General features: G+C 41.7%; 2 protein-coding genes across 3 annotated transcripts in view; one reads left to right on the top strand and one right to left on the bottom strand.

The window, feature by feature from the left end:
* COL4A6 (collagen type IV alpha 6 chain) overlaps positions 1 to 19,262 on the top strand; it is a 203,971-nt gene that overhangs the window by 124,328 nt on the left and 60,381 nt on the right. For both annotated transcript variants that reach the window (XM_081963965.1, XM_081963966.1), the window contains exons 6-13: positions 3,879 to 3,995; positions 5,014 to 5,082; positions 6,488 to 6,523; positions 8,702 to 8,764; positions 10,324 to 10,359; positions 11,517 to 11,558; positions 13,690 to 13,782; positions 17,976 to 18,029. In XM_081963965.1, the coding sequence (XP_081820091.1) occupies positions 3,879 to 3,995; positions 5,014 to 5,082; positions 6,488 to 6,523; positions 8,702 to 8,764; positions 10,324 to 10,359; positions 11,517 to 11,558; positions 13,690 to 13,782; positions 17,976 to 18,029 (510 nt within the window). The remainder of the gene's footprint in view (positions 1 to 3,878; positions 3,996 to 5,013; positions 5,083 to 6,487; positions 6,524 to 8,701; positions 8,765 to 10,323; positions 10,360 to 11,516; positions 11,559 to 13,689; positions 13,783 to 17,975; positions 18,030 to 19,262) is intronic.
* Positions 1 to 19,262, bottom strand: part of RAB39B (RAB39B, member RAS oncogene family) — a 404,112-nt gene that overhangs the window by 32,500 nt on the left and 352,350 nt on the right. The window lies entirely within an intron of this gene.

Consider the following 19,262-nt stretch of genomic DNA (forward strand, 5'->3'; position numbering starts at 1 on the left):
TAGGATTAACTCTTCAGGCGGGTGGCACGAAGCCTTTTCAGTTCAAGGGACAGACTAACTTGTGGTTGCATAGCAAGGATCACATTCTACAAGGGGGGAACAATAGCTGGTTTCCCATCTGATAAAAGTTTTAAAGACTTTTATGAATGATTCTTAGCGTTCTCTGAGCTTCTTCTCTCTCCTCCTCTCTCCTTACCAAATGCAGAAAGCACCAAGAATCCCTCATTTCAGCCTTGAGCTACAAATATTCTGCTTTATTGATACATTAATGGGTGTTTGTTCCTGTAAGACTTCCTTCCTTCCTTCCTCCCTCCTTCTTTCCTTCCTTCCCTCCCTTTCTCCTCTCTACCTTCCCTCCCTCCTACCTCCCTGCCTTTTTCCTTTTCCTTCCTTCCTTCCTTCCTTCCTTCCTTCCTCCCTCCCTTCCTTCCTTCCCTTCCTCTCTCCTATCTATCTTCCTTCCCTCCTACCTCCCTGTCTTCCTTTTCCTTCCTTTCTTCCCTCCCTCCCTCCCACCTTTCTTCCTTCTTCCTTCTTCCCTCCTCCCTCCGATCTACCTTCCCTCCATCTCTCCTACTTCCCTTCCTTCCTGCCTACCTCGCTGCCTTCTTTCCTTTTCCTTCCTTCCTTCCTTCCTTCCTTCCTTCCTTCCTTCCTTCCTTCCTTCCCTTCCTCTCTCCTGTCTATCTTCCTTCCCTCCTACCTCCCTGTCTTCCTTTTCCTTCCTTTCTTCCCTCCCTCCCTCCCACCTTTCTTCCTTCTTCCTTCTTCCCTCCTCCCTCCGATCTACCTTCCCTCCGTCTCCCCTACTTCCCTTCCTTCCTGCCTACCTCGCTGCCTTCTTTCCTTTTCCTTCCTTCTTTCCTTCCTTCCTTCCCTCCCTCCCTATCTACCTTCCCTCCCTCCTCCCTCCCTGCTTTCTTTCCTTTTCCTTCCTTCCTTCCTTCCCTCCCTCCCTCCCTATCTATCTTCCCTCCCTGCTTTCTTTCTTTCCTTTTCCTTCCTTCCTTCCTTCCTTCCTTCCTTCCTTCCTTCCTTCCTTCCTTCCATCCATCCATTATCATCACCATCATCATCCTTTTTGGAAGTGCTCTCTGACTTGTTGCACATTAATTGTCTAGTCAAAGGAATTCCTTTCAGGCTTGTTTTTAAAAGTGATACAGCCATATTTTAAAGCGGTGGTCGTATTTGGAAATGCTTAATTCATGCCAGGAGTTATTTTCCATAGTGAGCGTGACTTACCCTTGGTAGCTGAGCAGCTTCCATTTAATTATATATTTATTCTCAATCAGAAAAATCTTTTTTAAAAAAATCAGGTTGGTTCGTCCATGATCATCACGTAAAATGGTTTCAGTTCCAGGTCTGGCTTTAGGCCTTTGCAATTAAATACATAATTTGTGCTGATGACATTCATCCTGTAGATTTTCAAACTAAGTTTCATACCTAAACAGATGGAGCCCCCATTTAAGCTTCTTACGTGAAAAAGTTGCCTGGGTAAAATGTTCTTCACTTGTTTTATGATGATGATGACATTTCAAAGGATAAAGAACAGTCAGAGTGCCCTAAATATTTGGATACTTTTGTTGGCATTTAATGGAGAAAGAATGCACTTAAAGTTACTGCAAACTTAGAGGTTGACTGGCCTCATACACCAACCTCACAGTACTTAGAAACACAATAAATCTTTTCAGTTTCTGTAATAGACCAAATGTATAAATCGTGCAAAGTGAGAATTCTCAAATAGTTGTCCCAAGGGTGCTTTTTTCAAAAGGCAACTGGACTTTTTGGGTTTTTTTCTTTGAGAACCTTTTGCTTCTCATCCAAGAAGCTTCTTCAGTTCCATTCTTCTTGAATGAGAAACAAAATGTTTTCAAGGGGGAGAAAAAACACAAGAAAGTCCAGCTGCCTTTTCAAAAAGCACCTTTGGGACAACCATGACCTGAATAATTGAGAAAATCCATAGACCTTCTCGAATAGTCCAGTATCTGCTGAATCTTAGTAGAATTCCTTTCTTGTCCTCTATGTTCTCAGATGACAAATTCTAAATGTTCTCGAGAACATCTTGAACTCCATCCCACTGAACCCTTCAGCCCCAATGGGAGACGTCCCTGTTTACTCACCCGTCTTCTCACCTTCTGTGAGGCAGGGGGGGTATGTGTCTTAAGAAGATTTATATATTTCCCAAAGAACCTGAAGGCAGGACAAGAAGCAATGGGTGGAAACTAATCAAGGAGAGAAGCAACTTAGAACCGAGGAGAAATTTCCTGACAGTCAGAACAATTAATCAGTGGAACAACTTGCCTCCAGAAGTTGTGGGTGCTCCAACACCGGAAGTCTTTAAGAAGAGATTAGAGAGCCATTTGTCTGAAACGATATAGGCGGACCTATGACACGCGTGCCAGAGGTGGAATGCAGAGCCTTCTCTGTGGGCATGTGTGCTGTTGCCAGCTGTGCTTCTGATTTCTGGTGTGCATGGTCTTCACATGCACCAGAGCGCCAGAAAATGGCCTGAAAACTGCCTAAAAAACAGCCCAAGAACAGGCTGTTTTCTGGGTTATTTTCAGGCCATTTTTGTGCTGTTTGTGGCCCATAAATGGCCTGAAAACATCCCAAATAATGGCTTGAAAATGCCCTGAAAATAGCCTGAAAATGGCCAAAAAACAGGCAGCCGCATCGGTCAGCTGTTTTTCGGCTTTCTGGTGCTGCAGCGCATGCAAAGACCAGCTGGCCAGCACACATGTTGGTGACAAAAACCCAAAGACCAACTGGATGGCATGCACATACGCACTTGCCAGCCGGCCTTCAGTTTTCCCCGCGCTGTGTCACGCATGCACACGCATTCTGGTTTGGACACTTGGTGCCAAAAAGGTTCGCCATCACTGGTATAGGGTTTCCTCCTTGAGTAGAAGGTTGGACTCGAAGACCTTCAAGGTCCCTTCCGACTCTGTTATTCCGTTATTTGGATGCCCGGAGGGGATTTCAGGTTGCCCACGGAGCTCTTTGTTTTTGCATGGTGGCAAAAGACTAACCTGTCTCTTGGAAAAATGCTATCAAAATCTCCAATGCCTGCAGATGCAGCTGAAACACACACACACCCTTCCTTCCTCATTTTGTTTTACAGTCAGAATTCAAAGCCACCGTGTAAGTCTGCTCTCGTAGAGAGCTATTTCTGCTGCCATCTGCTGTTTTGGTTTCAGAGGGTGGGGGGAAAAAGCTGTACAGAGATGAAAGCACAGCCAATCTCTTCAGTCCATGTACAACTGGTCAGGGCAAACCTTTGTTAGGAACAGTTAATAAGAATGTAGTTTTGTTCAATTTTCAGTGGGATTGCACCCACTGAATCAGAGCCCCCAAACTGATTAAGTGTCTCACTAATCCAACATGTAGGGTTATCACGTTGAGGCATGCAAATATAAACAAATGTACTTTGGGGTAACTATTTACATAACTATGCATTCCTTATAGAATGAGGAACTGGTTGAAAATTATTTTAGTTTTTTTTTCCCCCAGGAAGAGGATAACTTTTGGAAAGATAATTAACAGCCAGAGCGCCCTGAATATTGGGATAAGGTTGTTGGCATTTAATGAAGAGAAAAATATCTCTGGGGCTATTGCAAAGTTGGGAGTTGGCTGGGCTCATAAATAAAGGCAATAAACACACCAAATCTTTTCTACAGTTGAGTAAATGGGTAAAGCATCCCAAGTATGGGTATGGAGTAAATGTGTAAAAAATACACATCTGGTGTTATCAAGCTCAGGTATGCAAATATAAATGAATGTCCTCCTAAGCAAGGCCAATTCCATTCCCTTGCATTATTTAAACAATTAAGACGTGATTAAGAAATATTAATTTGTGCTTCTTTTTTCCCCTTGAACAGGGACACCCCGGTCAGCCAGGATCCAGAGGTCTTCCTGGTTTAGATGGCTGTAATGGTACCATTGGAAGTCCTGGCCCCTCTGGATCAGACGGATTCCCTGGTCCCCAAGGACCACCGGTATTTCTTGATGTAGCTTTGGTCCTAGGTTGAGATTGGTGGTTGACTGGATAACTTAAACCTATCTTTCTCAGCCTTGACGGCTTTAAGATGTCTGGGGGATTCTGGGAGTTAAGGTTCAGACATCTTAAAGTTGCAGTTGAGAAACACTGTCTTAAACAGTTACTACTATGGGTGGTTCTAAGGCTGCTTTCTTTATAACTGTGGTGAAAAGGTTTGGGGGTGTCTAATTATTTCCCCTTTTTAGCAGCCAAGCAAAAAGTCATAGATATCCCTCTCATCATGTCAACTCTTTCCTATCTTGAGAGCAGATGATTATCTAGAGATACCACCCTCTTTGGGGAAGTCCTATTATGGTAGTGGGTAGATTTGTACACTATAGCAAATCATAGTCCGACTATAAATAACCAGCAATATACTAAGCCATGATGTGTGGTTGGTAGACCACAATAGCTGGATTTCAATTTGTTTAAACAAAATTTAAATAGGCTATCCTAAATTCAAAGTGTATTGTGGCTTAAAATGTTATCTGAACCATATACTAGTAGTACTTATTCAGTAATGTATGTAGCCTAGCCTATCTTCAAAAGGGCAATACCATGAGGGTCTTCCAATAAACACATTCTGACATGACAAATTACATATAAAGTCTTCAATGTATATTGAATTGGTTGGTTGGTTGGTTGGGTTCAGTTGGGTTGAGTTGGGTTGGGTTGAGTTGGATGGTTGGTTGGTTGATTGGTTGTTTATGTACCATCAAGTTGATGTCACCTCATGGAGATCCACCTAGATAGAGTTTTCTCCATGACAATCTATTCCTCTCCTTTTTATCTTCCAACAGTATGTCCATCATAGCTGTAATAGAATGTATATAATGCAAATGAATTCTATATGCATTTCTTAGATTTTTAATTTCAGCTTCAGGACAACGAAGCTTTGAATTTACTCTGGCTATCTTTTTTATTTATTTTTGCTAAAGAGTATCTTTTGTTCTTTTTTTCTTAATTTCTCTATCCAGGGTCGGCCTGGTCCTAAAGGCCCCAAAGGTGAACCCGTCTATGCCCCAGGGATTTTTAAAGGAGTGAAGGTAAGAAATGTCCAGATAAAGGAACTGGAGCAGAAGGTATGTCTAAGCAATTAAGTTTGAAATTTTCTTTGGGAGGAAGAAGACAGCTTAAAAAAGGTTATGCCTGTGTTTGATAAATTGGCTTTAGAAATGTGAAGATTCCTTGCAGGTCATTGACCATTGTTGTTGTTGCTAGTCATGAATTGTTTCCTCTTTGGTTGTTGTTAGTTGTGAAGTCATTTCCAACCCATCACGATCCCATGGACAACATTCCTCCAGGCCTTCTCTATCATCCTCTAGTCCATTTAAGCTCACGCCTTCTGCTTCAGTGACTCCATCCAGCCACCTCGTTCTCTATCGTCCCTTTCTTCTTTTACCCTCAATCCTTCCCAGCATCAGGCTCTTCTCCAGTGAGTCCTTCCTTCTCATTAGGTGGCCAAAGTATTTGAGTTTCATCTTCAGGCCTTCTAAAGAGCAGTCAGGGTTGACCTCCTCTAGGACTGACCAGTTGGATCGCCTTGCAGTCCAAGGGACTCACAAGAGTCTTCTCCAGCACCAGAGTTCAAAGGCCTCCATTCTTTGGTACTCAGCCTTTCTTATGGTCCAACTTTCACAGCCATACATTACAACTGAGAAAACCTTGATTATACACACTTTTGTTGGCAAGGTAATGTCTCTGTTTTTTAGTGTGCAGTCTAGATTTGCCATAGCTTTCATTGACCATAGTGAAATAAATTTGATTATTAGATTCCAGATTAACCATGGAAGCTAAGGATTTTAAAAGTCATGCTTGATAAAAGGAACCACTTTTTAAATTCAACATACGGATACCTCTTGAAAGCCAGTAGAACAAAGCAACTAACTTCCTATTTAAGTTGGAAGCTGCCCAGATGTTCCAAATTGGCATCTGCCCAGATATCTCTGGAGGTTCTCAGGCATCCAGGTCATAGTTGTCCCAAAGCTGCTTCCTTTCACAAGGCAACTGGACCTTCTTGGTTTGCTTGAAGATGTCAGAAGTCAAAACTGAAGACGCTTTTTGGATGAGAAGGAAAACCTCTTCAAGCAAAACAAAAAAGCACCTTTGGGAGCTTTTGCCCAGATGTTTTCAGCCACTGGGGTGGGATTCAAAATACTGGATGTGCCTTGGGTCTGATGGGGCTTGATTCCCCTCCCCCCTAATTCATTTTCAATCAAATGTGGGTGTTTTTTTTTTTTTTGCTGCCAACATTTTGACTATCCCAACTAAGTCGTTCTAGTAATCAAGATATTCTAGTAATCGCTACAGAGATTGCATTTAAGTCTTTGATTGGGAAGCTGTCTCCCACAATTTAAAAAAAAAAAACATTTCTGAAACTTTTGTATAATACATTTCCCTGCTAATCTATGTTTCATCTAAAGTTCTTGCTGTTTTTATGTTATTATTTAGGGAGAAAGAGGTCTTCCTGGACTGGATGGTGCTATTGTAAGTTCATTTCCCTTGTAATTTCTGTTTTCCTTGCCTGTGTGTTGCATTATTTTTGGCAATTAGTAAAGAGAAAGAAAGTTTCAACTTTGTTTCCAGCATAATAGTGTTGAATTATCCTTAGAAAACCTTAGTCCTAAATCCACCACAGCCGTGGAAGCGTATTAATTGACTCAGTTTGTCACAACCGCAACTCACATTATAGACTTCTTATGAGGAGGGAAGTAGACTTGATCAATAACTCAATGAGATAGACAAGGAGTGCTTTACTTTTCTTAACTGCTGTTTAATCTTTACAAAACTTGGTTTCCCTCGCACGTATGTGATAGTGGTTCCCGACTCTAGGGGGCGGTGCTCATCTCCGTTTCAAAGCCAAAGAGCCAGCGCTGTCCAAAGACGTCTCTGTGGTCATGTGGCCAGCATGACTCAATGCCAAAAGCGCACGGAACGCTGTTACCTTCCCACCAAAGGTGGTCCCTATTTTTCCTACTTGCATTTTTACATGCATTCGAACTGCTAGGTTGGTAGAAGCTGGGACAAGTCACGGGAGCTCACTCCATTATGCTAGGGATTCAAACCACCGAACTGCTGACTTTTCTGATGGACAAGCTTAGCATCGTAGCCACTGAGCCACCACGTTCCCCCCGCTTTTTTTTACAAAACTTACAGAACCACCAAACTGTTTGCAGGGAGGAAATTCTACAAGTAGGAATAGAATCCAACGTTCCCCTGCAGAGTTCCACCCTCTGTGTGGTAGAAGAACAAACAATAGCTTTCTTGTTAGAAGAGGAAGGTACGAGTAACATAAGTCCAGTACAAGGCCAAAGGGTGTCATGTGTGCCATGTCACCATGGCATAAAATATGATGTCTGTGGTACCACTTGCCCCCACCAAGGGTAGCCAGGGGACCTTTTGTTTATGATTAGCATTTTTCCTATTATAGATTTTTTTTAGAATTTCTGATTTAAATCTGTTAGATCCTTTTGGAGGAGTAGCTCCCAGAAACAGCTAGTTAGAGAGAGAGGAGGAGGAGGATAGTTAGAATGGAGAGGGGGGGTGAGATAAGTAGAGAGAGATAGGATGGGTAAGATAGAGAGAAATGGAAGGGAGAGGGGTGGGAAGGATGAGATAGAGGGAGAGATAGGAAGGATAAGTGAGTGAGAGGGAGGGAGGGAGGGAGGAGGATCGATAAGTATTGGGTGGGTTACTGTGGGTTTGCAGGGGTTCGGGAGAACCTCTAGCTAAGATTCTGTGCAGTTTGGAGAACCCACAAATCCCACTCCTGGCTGGCCCCACCCACCCTTCCCAGGAGTCCCCACACATTTCGGATGCAGGTAAGTGCAGGGTGTGCGAGAAGGCTTGGGGAAGATGAGAAACACTCCCCGTTTCCATCCTCCGGAGCCTGGGGAGAGCGCTTTCACCCTCCCAGAGGCTCAAGGAAAGCTTCCGGAACCCGGGGAGGGCAAAAATGCCCTCCTACCATGATGCAGGAGGTCAACTAGGCTACGCCCACCATGGCGACGCCCACCCAACAACTGGGCAGATAACCCGTTGCTAAAATATTTGAAGCCCATCCATGGATAAGATGGATAATATACCGACAGATACAGTATATCAGTTTTTGGTTGTCCAACTACCTTCCATGAGAAAGACCTTTCATCTCCCCCCCCCTCACCCCCCAGCCTTTTATACGTTCCTTATGTAGGACTGGGTTTAGCTGAAAGAAAAGCCAATGGGATGAGAAAGGAAGATACAGATTAGAATCAAGAGAGGGGGAAGGAAAAAGAACCCCATAAAAATTGGCTTCCTACAACCAGAGCAAACCTTTTTCTTGGCTGGCTTTTGGGCTTTGCAAATAAACAGACATCCCGAAATTTGTTTCTACTTTTCACATCATGTTTTCTATCCTGTGGGGGAGTTTTGAATCTTCCTCTTGGGGTTCTACGCTCCAGGAGATGTCCTCTAACCGTGGAAGTAATCAAGCCAATGACAAGAGAGATAATAATAATAATGATAATAACGAGAGATAACAACACAGTTCTGGTTTTGCATGACATGTGATGATTGACACTGTGATGAGTTTGGGTTACAAACCTGACAACAGTCAACTCATTTGGGGATGAGCAGGACACGTGACTACTGAACTTTATTTCTTGCCTTTCCTGTCCTTCTTAACAGGGACCTAAAGGTTTTCCAGGTCGATCAGGCCCTGCTGGTCCCATCGGGCTACCTGGATTTCCGGTAAATCATTCTCTTTTTTTGTGTGTGTTATTAATTGCATCCTGAATACCATTGTAGCTAGTTCAGAATGTATGAAATAGCTACTGATTGCTATCTATAGTGTTTAGAATCAAACTAGAGCTGGAAGGGACTTTGGAGGTCTTCTAGTCCAGCCCCTTGCTCGAGCAGGAGATCTGACCTATACCATTTCAGACAGGTGACTGTCCAGTCTCTTCTTAAAAACCACCAGTGATGAAGCCCCCACAATTTCTGGTGTCAAGCTGTTCCACTGGTTAATTGTCCTCACTGTTAGCAAGTTGCTTCTTAATTGCAGGCTGCATCTCTCCTTGATTAGTTTCCATCTATTGTTTCGTGTCCTGCCCTCAGGTGCTTTGGAAAATAAGTTGACCCCTCCTCTTTGTGGCAACCTCTCAGATACTGGAATAACTGCTGTCGTATCACTCTTAGTCCTTCTTTTCTCTAACTAGCCAAACTCAAATCCTGCAACCGTTCTTCATATGCTTTAGTCTCCAGGAGTTTAATCATCTTAGTTGCTCTTCTTTGCACTTTTTCCAAAGTCTCAACAGCTTTTTTGTAGTGTGGTGACCAAAACTGGATGCAGTATTCCAGGTGTGGTCTTAGTAGGGCTTTTTTATAAAGCGGTATTAATACTTCACGTGATTTTGATTCTATGCCTCTATTTATACAATCAAGGATTGTATTAGCTTTTTTGGTTGCTGATGTACACTGCTGATTCATATTGAAGGGATTATCCACTAGGACTCCAAGGTCCCTTAAACACGAGCCAGCAGTATGCAGCTGCAGACATAAAAGCTAATACAATCCTTGGTTGCACTAAAGTACCGCTTTAGTACCACTCCAAAGCACCAGAAGGCAAGAGTCAATGAATGGAAACTAATCAAGGAGAGAACCAGCCTAGAACTAAGGAGAAATTTCCTGAGAGTTAGAACAATCTCTCAGTGGAGTAGCTTGCTCGCAGAAGTTGTGAATGCTCCAACACTGGAAGTTTTTCAAAAGAGATTTATCTGAAATAGTATAGAGTTTCCTGCTTCAGCAGGGGGTTGGAGTAGAAGACCTCCAAGCCCCCTTCCAACTCTGTTATTCTGATTAGGATAGATTAATCTATGTCCTAATGCAGATTATTCCTTCTTTGGTTCAGGAGGGAAAGCAGAATGACAAGGTGGGAAAGGATTTAATTCCACCCCCTTTAGCTTCTGATCCACTGTAGTTTGGGTGGGAGGTGTCTGCCCTTTTTCACATCTATTTGCTTAAATATTTAAGATAAGGGCATCAACCCAGGATAGGACGTAGGAGTGAGATTCTCATCTCACGCAAAGGAGGATTTGGCACAAATCAGCCGCTCTCATCTATTACTGAATAATTCATTTCTTTGCTTCCTAAATAATATTTCACTGTGAATAACTTGGGATATTCAAGGCGCCATTCGCTTTTCCTTTTTTTAACAACAGTTCCCTCTTTTTATTCATTTGTTCCACCCGTGAAATGACATTTGTTTTTCAAGTGCAACATCTGATTAATATTGTTTCCTTCTAATTCAGGGACCCCCAGGTTTCCCAGGGCTCCCAGGGTCTGTGGTAAGTGTGTTTGATGGATTCTGGGCATTTTGTCACCCAACAAATCAATAACATTGTTTTCTTCCTGATAAACCTTAGGACAACTTTTTTGCATTAAAGATGGACAGAAGATCTTGTGAAGCTTCTTCTCTTGGTAATATTGTATTGCAAACTAGGGCATAAAAAACCTTTGCTAGACCAATTCTCGAATACAGCTCATCTGTCTGGAACCCACACTGCATATCGGACATTAATACAATCGAACGAGTCCAGAGATATTTCACGAGAAGAGTCCTCCACTCCTCTGCTCCCAACAGAATCCCTTATGCCACCAGGCTTGAAATTTTGGGCTTAGACAACTTAGAACTATGCCACCTTACTACTAAACATAGTACATAAAATTATCCGCTACAATGTCCTACCTCTCAATGACTACTTCAGCTTCAACCACAATAACACACAAACACACAATAGATAGAAATTTAACGTAAACCGCTCCAAACTCATGTGACTACCATTTGGTACCTTCTCAACTGGCTTCCAACAAGCAAAGTCAATTTGGGAAGTTGGATTCACTTAATAGCCACGTGATTCACTTAACAACTGCAGTGATTCCATTAAAACCCATGGCAAAAAAAGGCATACAATCATTTTTACAACTGCTGATTAGCTACAGGATTTTACAACTCTACAACTGCTTTGATTAGCCACATAACTGGTCCCAATTATGGTCATGAGGACTCCCTCAATTAGATGTTTCTCAAGATCTAGGATTACAAAATATATATTTGTAATATATGCATTATTCTAATTATGCAGCTGTTTGTGACTAATGATGTTCTGTCCATTCCTATTGTGTCCGAGTGCTTTGCGTATGACATCAAGCTAATGAAATTAGTGTGAGAAAAGAGAAACATTTTAATACTTTGAACCCAAATAATTAGCTTTAATTCCTCATCAACTCAGGTTGGATTACCAAAACTAATACTAAAGAGTTTGTTTTTTTTTCAAATGGTGAATGTTGATGAACTCTTTTGGAAGACAGATATAAGAAAACAAGCTTTAATTCCATTGATTGTTTCTTTTGACTCCTGTTTGGATGTCTTTATGTTTCAATTGTACCATTTTTGGAAAGTAAAAATTACAACGATTTGGTGTTTATTTTTGTTATTTTGCAGGGCAGTAGCGGTCTCGTTTTCCATGGAGAAACAGGAGAAAAAGTAAGTTTGTTTTGGTTTTGCAATGGGACACTAAATAGCGTTTTCTCAGATCACTGTGAGATTAAGAAGATCGTTAACTGTCCTTCCACACGTTGGCCATGTATTCATGTTCTTGCCCTGAAAACAGGTTGCATATCAAGAAGAAGATTGGGTGATGGGGAAGAGGGTCAATTTTTTTCACTCTGCTTGCAACGTACAATTTCCAAAATTGGTATCGGCTTCCAAATGTTCTCCAGAAAAGCTTCATTTTCAACTCTTTTGGAGGTGATGGATATTAGAGCCCATCAAACTTTTTGTGGGAGAGCATTCTAGAAAACCCGTTCAATTATAAACAATTCCTCTAGGCTTTGGCTGCTTGACCTCCTGAAAGAGAAGGACAATCAGCTGCTTCTCCAAACATGACCAAAAAGCAGGGGTGAAATGCTACTGGTTCGGGCCGGTTTGGCCAAACTGATAGTAAAAGATGCTACTGTTCACTCAAAGGGGTAGTAAAAAAATGCTTTTAAAAATGTTCAAAACTTTCAACAATCAGCTATGCAATAATCAGCTGTGCTGGGAACTTTTTAAAGCATTTTTTAAAACTACCTATTTGCCCGAACTGGTAGTAAAAAAATGCTTTTAAAAAGGTCCGACTATCAGCTTGTCTGTGAGGCTCCTGCTTGTTGCATTTTGTGTGAAGTCCTGCTGCTTTTGCATTGTGTGTGAAGTCAGTTGTGCAGCCGTGCCCACCTGGTAAAGTGGGATAGTTGGTTTTTGAGCTCTCTGTGACTCTGTGAGGTTCCTGCATGTTGCAGGGGACATTTTTTTGTGTGAAGTCCTGCTGCTTTTGCATTGTGTGTGAGTCAGTTGTGCAACCATGCCCACCTGGTCACATGACCACCAAGCCACGCCCACTAATTTCACCACTGCCAAAAAGGCTAGGTTGATTCCAGGGGAAGATGGAGTTCTTAAGTAAGCAGGAACCAAGCCATAAAATGCTTTTTTAGAGGAAAACCAGCACTTTAAATGGCATTAGGAAACTGAGAATCTAAGGCAGGGCCTGAAAAAATCGGTGTAACATGCACCTGCCAACATCTACCTGGATGGATCTGGGCCACTGTCTTTTGTACTACCTAAAGTCTTTAAAGATAATCCAATGAAGAATGCATTGCAGGAGTCTAGAGCAGTGTTTCTCTACTTCAGCATCTTTAAGATATGTGGACTTCAACTTTGTGGACTTCAACTGCCAGAATTCCCTAACCAACAGATCTCAGAATTCCTGAGGTCGAGAAGTCCTTGTCTATGATATGATAGCTTTTTTTGATTAGCCTACAGGCCATATCAAAGCACAAGGTTCACACACATCTTGCCAATAAAACCTTATACTAACAATTTCAAGTAAGAGTAAGGTAAAATGCAATAGTTATAAGCTAAGATACAATATAATTTATAGAAAAATATATAAAATAGAATAAAACGACATAAAATTATGTTTCGGTGTCACCCTTACAATCTACTCCAATCAGTCGCACATATGTAGATCTCAACCGAACCATTTCCCTTAAATTCTTTGTTATTTTAAAAGTTATTTTCAGATTCTGGCTGCACATAAGGGAAATTGTTTTGATATGGGGATCGCAATGGGTCCTTCGATTGGTATATGGACCAAGGTATCTGTCTCTCATCCCCTTATACAAGCAACAATCCAATAGGATGTGAGCCAAGTCTTCTACCTCTGCCGCTCCGCAAATGCAGAGACGCTCATTGTAGGGTATAGAGTGGAATCTCCCATATCTGACCATTGTGTCAAGCTGTTCGAATCTCACTCAAGTAAATATCTCCCTAAGATGCTTTGGCTGTTGTAACTTTAAATAGTTGTCTACTTGAAAAGTACGTTTGCATTTGCTCAGCCACTTCAAGTTACCCACCTTACTAACGATAGCTACATCATTTTGTCCTTCTATATCCTTAATTCTTTGGGCGCAAAAATGGTGATAAAGGCACGAGCCACTTAATCAGTCTTTAAGATGCTTTTCTTGCATCTAATTTATTTACTGAATTTCTATAGTTGTCCATCTCAGTCAATGACTTTGGGCATTCAAAAAATATGATTACCATTAACAATACTGACCCATTTTTATTTTCCGATTAGGGAGATGTGGGGCTGCCAGGACCAGCGGGGCCTCCGTCTTCCACAGGGACAGAAGAATATGTTGGATTGACCAAAGGACAGCGAGGAGCAAAGGTTTGCTCTTTACAATTGATAAACACTGAATGAAATATTTTTTAAAAACGGATGCTGAAAGTCAGACTTGATTTCTTACAGTTTCATCAACAAATTAGAGGTGGGGTTTTTTGGGGGGGAAATAGCATAGAAAAGGTTGGACGTAAGCATCTTCAGGCACTTTTTTTCAATTTTCCAATCCATAGTTGCCTATCAAGATCACATGAAGTGTTAATACCAATTTATCGTGCTTTGGTAAGGCCACACTTGGAATACTGCATCCAGTTTTGATCACCACAATGTAAAAAAGATGTGGAGACTCTAGAAAGAGTGCAGAGAAGAGCAACAAAGAGGATTAGGGGACTGGAGGCTAAAACATATGAAGAACTGTTGCAGGAACTGGATATGTTTAGCTTAAGAGAAAGAAGGACTAGGGGAGACATGATAGCATTGTTCCAATATCTCAGGGGTTGCCACAAAGAAGAGGGAGTCAAACTATTCTCCAAGGCACCTGAGGGTAGAATAAGAAGCAATGGGTGGAAACTAATCAAGGAGAGAAGCAACTTAGAACTGAGGAGAAATTTCCTGGCAGTGAGAACAATTAATCAGTGGAACAACCTGCCTTCAGAAGTTGTGAATGCTCCAACACTGGAAGTTTTTAAGAAGATGTTGGATAGCCATTTGTCTGAAGTGGAGTAGGGTTTCCTGTCTAGGCAGGGGGTTGGACTAGAAGACCTCCAAGGTCCCTTCCAACTCTTCTCTTCTCTTCTATTCTATTCTATTCTATCCTTCCTATAAAGGACAAGTATAATACATATTTTAATGAGAACTGGCACAGTCAAGATAAATAAACCGGTTCTCCCCCCTCCCAATTTCCTCACTTTTCTAAATTTTACAATGTGGCCATGTGAACTACATCCTAGGACTGCGATGGTGAACCTATCGTATGCGTACCACAGGTGGCCTGCAGAGCCCTCTCTGCGGGCAAACCAGCTATCGCTCCAGCCCAGCTCCATCGCACATGCCCATGCACCTCCCACTGGCCAGCTGGACTTTGGGTCTCTGCCGCATACAGGTGGGTGGCGGGATCTTCCCCAATCTCCACAGGTCATTCCCCCAGTGCGCCCTACCTTTCTCCTCCATTTCTGATGCCCGCACCAATGTGGAAGCCAAAACGGGGCATGGGGGCGCTGTGCGAGGTCCCCCCCATGCCTGTTTTGGGCCTGGAAAACCTCCTGCACCAACCTGGAAGCCAAAACGGGGCATGGCTTGCTGCATGCACCGGGGTGTGTGTGCTCGCATTGCATTTTGGGGATTGGGGCATATATAAGTGCATTTGCACACATGCACTTTGGCACTCGGCAGCAAAAAAGGTTAACCAACACTGCCCTAGGATATAATAAAATGAACATCCAGGGAAATGTCTACAAAACTGCATATGTTGGAAGAAAATATAAGCACATGCTGTACAGGCAGAGAAACATGTCACAAAAAGCCCACAGATGTTCCTGCTAGCTTTTCAGCCCAATATTTGCAAATGTGCACAGAAAGAAATTAGAAAGTACGTTTCAGAAAGTATGAAAGTTGAAGCTATCAGATGAGGCAGATTTATTCATGGCTGAGCACAGGGCAACACCAATTAATTTATTATGATATAAGCTTTGGCAAGCGAAGGTCTGCTTTGTTTCTTGAAGCAGACTCTAATCTCGGAAAACATTCATATGCCTGGATACATTTGTCATTCAGTAATGGAATAAAGTGATGTGTAGGTGTGGAATGGAATGTGTGTTCCTGGAAAATTTAAAATGTTGGGGCTGAAATGAAATTACTCTTCACTTTCTTGTAACTTTGATTCTTTGGCTGTTATGTAAAAGATAGCACAACTAATTAATTGGAAATTCAGAGAGAGCTCCTAGATTAACTCCTTGGTGAATCAGTAAACTTGAACACATTCCTTTTTGTTAACAAAATGTAGGAATTTGCTGAAGAATTTAAGCACATCCTCCCAACCTTTCCTTCCCTGGGGAAAAGCAAAGATAAGAGAAAGTAGCATAAACCTCCCAACAATTAAAATGATGTTCAGTCTGTTTAGAAAAGTGATTATTCTCCCTTTCAAAAAAAAAAAAACCAGAAGAAAAAAAGCAATTTAAGGCAGTCATGGACACTTCTTCATTTCAGTAAATGATTAACTCATTTAAGGTCTAATTTCTGCAGAGTTTGATCAATAATTTCCAACACCGCCAAGAATCCTGAAGGTTTACTCTTGAAAGAGTAGGACTCTTGAATGTTTGTCTCTGAGAATGTCAACTTTCCCGAGACAAGAGGCAATCAAAAGAATGTCCAAGGTTGTAATCATTACCATGGAAATGTTGACATACCAAACTGTTTTTTCAGCGAAATCTCTGGGTCGTGAAATTCTGCTTACCCAGGTGGAAGATGTAATCTCTTAAAGAAACAAATAGCGGCACTCAAATGGTAGCTTTTGATTTGTACCATGTACAAATGTGTCCGATAGCCCAGTTGCCTTAAATTAACCAATCTCAGCTCTTTGACTTCCTCAAGTTGTTTTAGATACATGTAATTGCAAACCACACTTTATCTTCCCCAGCAGAGTTGCAAGAGAGAGTGAGAACTTTTTTTGCTTCAGTGTTAGATAACAGAAGAACAGAATTGGAAGGGACCTTGGAGGTCTTCTAGTCCAACCCTCTGCTCGAGGCAGGAGACCTTAAATCATTCTGGACAAATGGTTGTCCAATCTATTCTTGAACTCCTCCAGTAGTGGATCATCTACAACCTCTAAAGGCAAGCCATGCCAGTGGTTAATTGTTCTCCCTGTCAGGAAATTTCTCCTAATTTCTAAGTTGTCTCTCTCTCTCCTTGATTAGTTTGCATCCATTGCTTCTTGTCCTTCCTTCAGGTGCTTTGGAGAATAGATTGAAACCCCCCCCCCCTTTCTTTGGGGCAGCCTCTCAAATATTGGAAGACTGCTATCATGTCACCCCTTAGTTCTTTTCTCTAGACTAAGTGTACCCAATTCCAGCAAATATTCTTCATATGCTTTAGCCTCCAGCCCAGTGGTGGGATTCAGCCAGTTCGCACCTATTCAGGAGAACTGGTTGTTAACTTTCTAAGCAGTTCGGAGAACTGGTTGTTGGAAGAAATCTCCTTTTGTTTTTTTTCCACTTTCCAGGCCTAATCTTGTAAGGAAGGCAGGAAGGAACCATTCTGGTGTTGCTTCTAGCCTAATCTTTGTTGCCCTGCTTACAGAAACTGCCTCTCCGGTTAACCCCTATTACATTTTAACAGCTAAGGCAAAGCACCCATCGACATGAGTGACACTGAGTTGGCCATGTTCACATGTTCACATGACCACTGAGCCATGCCTACCCAGCAAGTCATTAGGGCAGAGAACCGGTTGTTAAATTATTTGAATCCCACCACTGCTCCAGCCCCTAATCATCTTTGTCTTCTCTGCAGTCTTTCCAGAGTCTCAACATCTTTTTTTATATTGTGGTGACCCAAATTGGATGCAGTATTCCAAGAATTGGAAGGACCTTGGAGGTCTTCTAGTCCAACCCTCTGCCCAAGACAGGAGACTTTATATAATTCTGGACAAATGATTGTCCAATCTATTCTTGAAACCCTCCAGTGATGGAGCCTCCACACCCTCTGGAAGCTGTTCCACTGATTAATTGTCCTAACTGTCAGGAAATTTCTCCTTACTTCTAGGCTGCTTCTCTCCTTGATTAGTTTCCACCCGTTGCTTGTTGTCCTTCTTTCAGGTGCTTTGGAGAATAAGTTGACCCTTTCTTCTTTCTGGCAGTCCCTTAGATATTGGAGCACTGCTATAATGTAACTCCTAGTTCTTCTTTTTATTAAGTTCATGTTTTTTCCGGCATGTTGAGTGATTCTGCTCACTCAAATTATCTCTATTAGAGCACCGCAGCTGACACCAATGCAGAATGTAGAAATTCCCTAATTTTCCAGACTCAACAAATGGATGAGTCTTAACCATTTTGAAATAAGTAACTTCAAGCTGTATGCTAACAAGATGACTCAGTATAAATTGGCGGTGATGGTTAACCACGGTTTAGAATTTGGATGTCAATAGGATAAATGAATGGACGTAAGAATGAATGTTCAAATCTAGATCGGAACAGTAACGAGTAGTGATACATTACTGAGTGTTTTGATTTTATACTTGTTTGTTTCAGGGAGTTCCTGGGGCCAAAGGAATTCCAGGCCCACCAGGACTTCCTGGACGTCAGGTAAGATGTTTCATCCAACCTTTGTTGACTTATCTCCCCTTTGAAGAGGTTGGAAGTGGCACATAGTTCAGAACAAACTCCAACCCAACCAAGGCATCTATCTAGAATGAAGCCATGTTTGACAAACGTGGAAGCAAAAGACGCTTCTTCTGAACATGTGGGAGGAGGAGAAAGAGGAGAATCTGAGCATCTTCCCACCACAATTTGTCTTCTCCTTGTCCCCATCATCCCGTCATTGTCTGAGTATGTATGAGCATGGTTTCCACACAGGGATAACAAAGCCTTGTTAACGAGTCCTACTCGTATTGGTGTATTTTCATTGCAATAATGGAAGCATAATTTGTTGGCTTGTTTCTGTTTTGGGTTTTCTGTTACATATAAACAAATTCCCTCTAATGTAAATTGGAATTTTTGACTAATGCTTCTCATTCAGAAGGATGGTTTCAATGACAGCTCATATAGGCAGAGGTTTTTATTGAAGCTTCTTAGCATCTGGCGCAAATCCTACACAATGACTCTTTCTCCCCCTACCCTCCAACCCCACCCCACCCTCTCTGGTCTCTTCTTGGGTGGTGGCAATGAATTTTCTACCCTCACGAAACATTTGCAAATGACGTTGCTGTCTTTGTAATCTAAGAAAAGAGTGTTTTAGGAAACTTTGCAACCATGGAGTAAATTGTTTACTAATTGTGTCATTAAATGGCTTGCAGGGTATTCTCTTCTCCAAATGAGAGGTGCATAATGAGGGGTTTTCTGTTGATGGTTGGATATTCCAGAGATGTTCATTGAGAAGATACGTGCTTTTTAATGTAATCTTTGAGTGAGCCGTAATGCAGAAAATTGATTTTAAAAAATGGAGATGGGGAACAAGCAGTAAAGTGAGGTCAGCAGGGGTTGTGCTTACAGATCCCCTGAGCGATTCTTGTTTATAGATAAAAACTTACTTGAACTTATTTTGAACATAAACGATGAAGCATGCAAAGTAAAGCCATTGATTGCATGTCAATTCACCACAAATTAACACAGATTCTTTCTGTGCGTGCATATTTTTTATTTACCAGTGAAGTCTAACAACTGAACAATATGAACTGTATTGATATTGCAAAGGAAAAATATATGCATCTCAGCGATTAAAATAAACTGAAAATGAAGCACAAGGATGAAACCCAGGAAAAAGGGAAAAAAATGGAAAACAAAAGATCCATGGTATTAAATAAAATTAATTTGGGCCTT

This window comes from Natrix helvetica (assembly GCF_964273705.1).
Source record: "Natrix helvetica genome assembly, chromosome: 11".
NCBI classification, from domain to species: Eukaryota; Metazoa; Chordata; class Lepidosauria; order Squamata; family Natricidae; genus Natrix; species Natrix helvetica.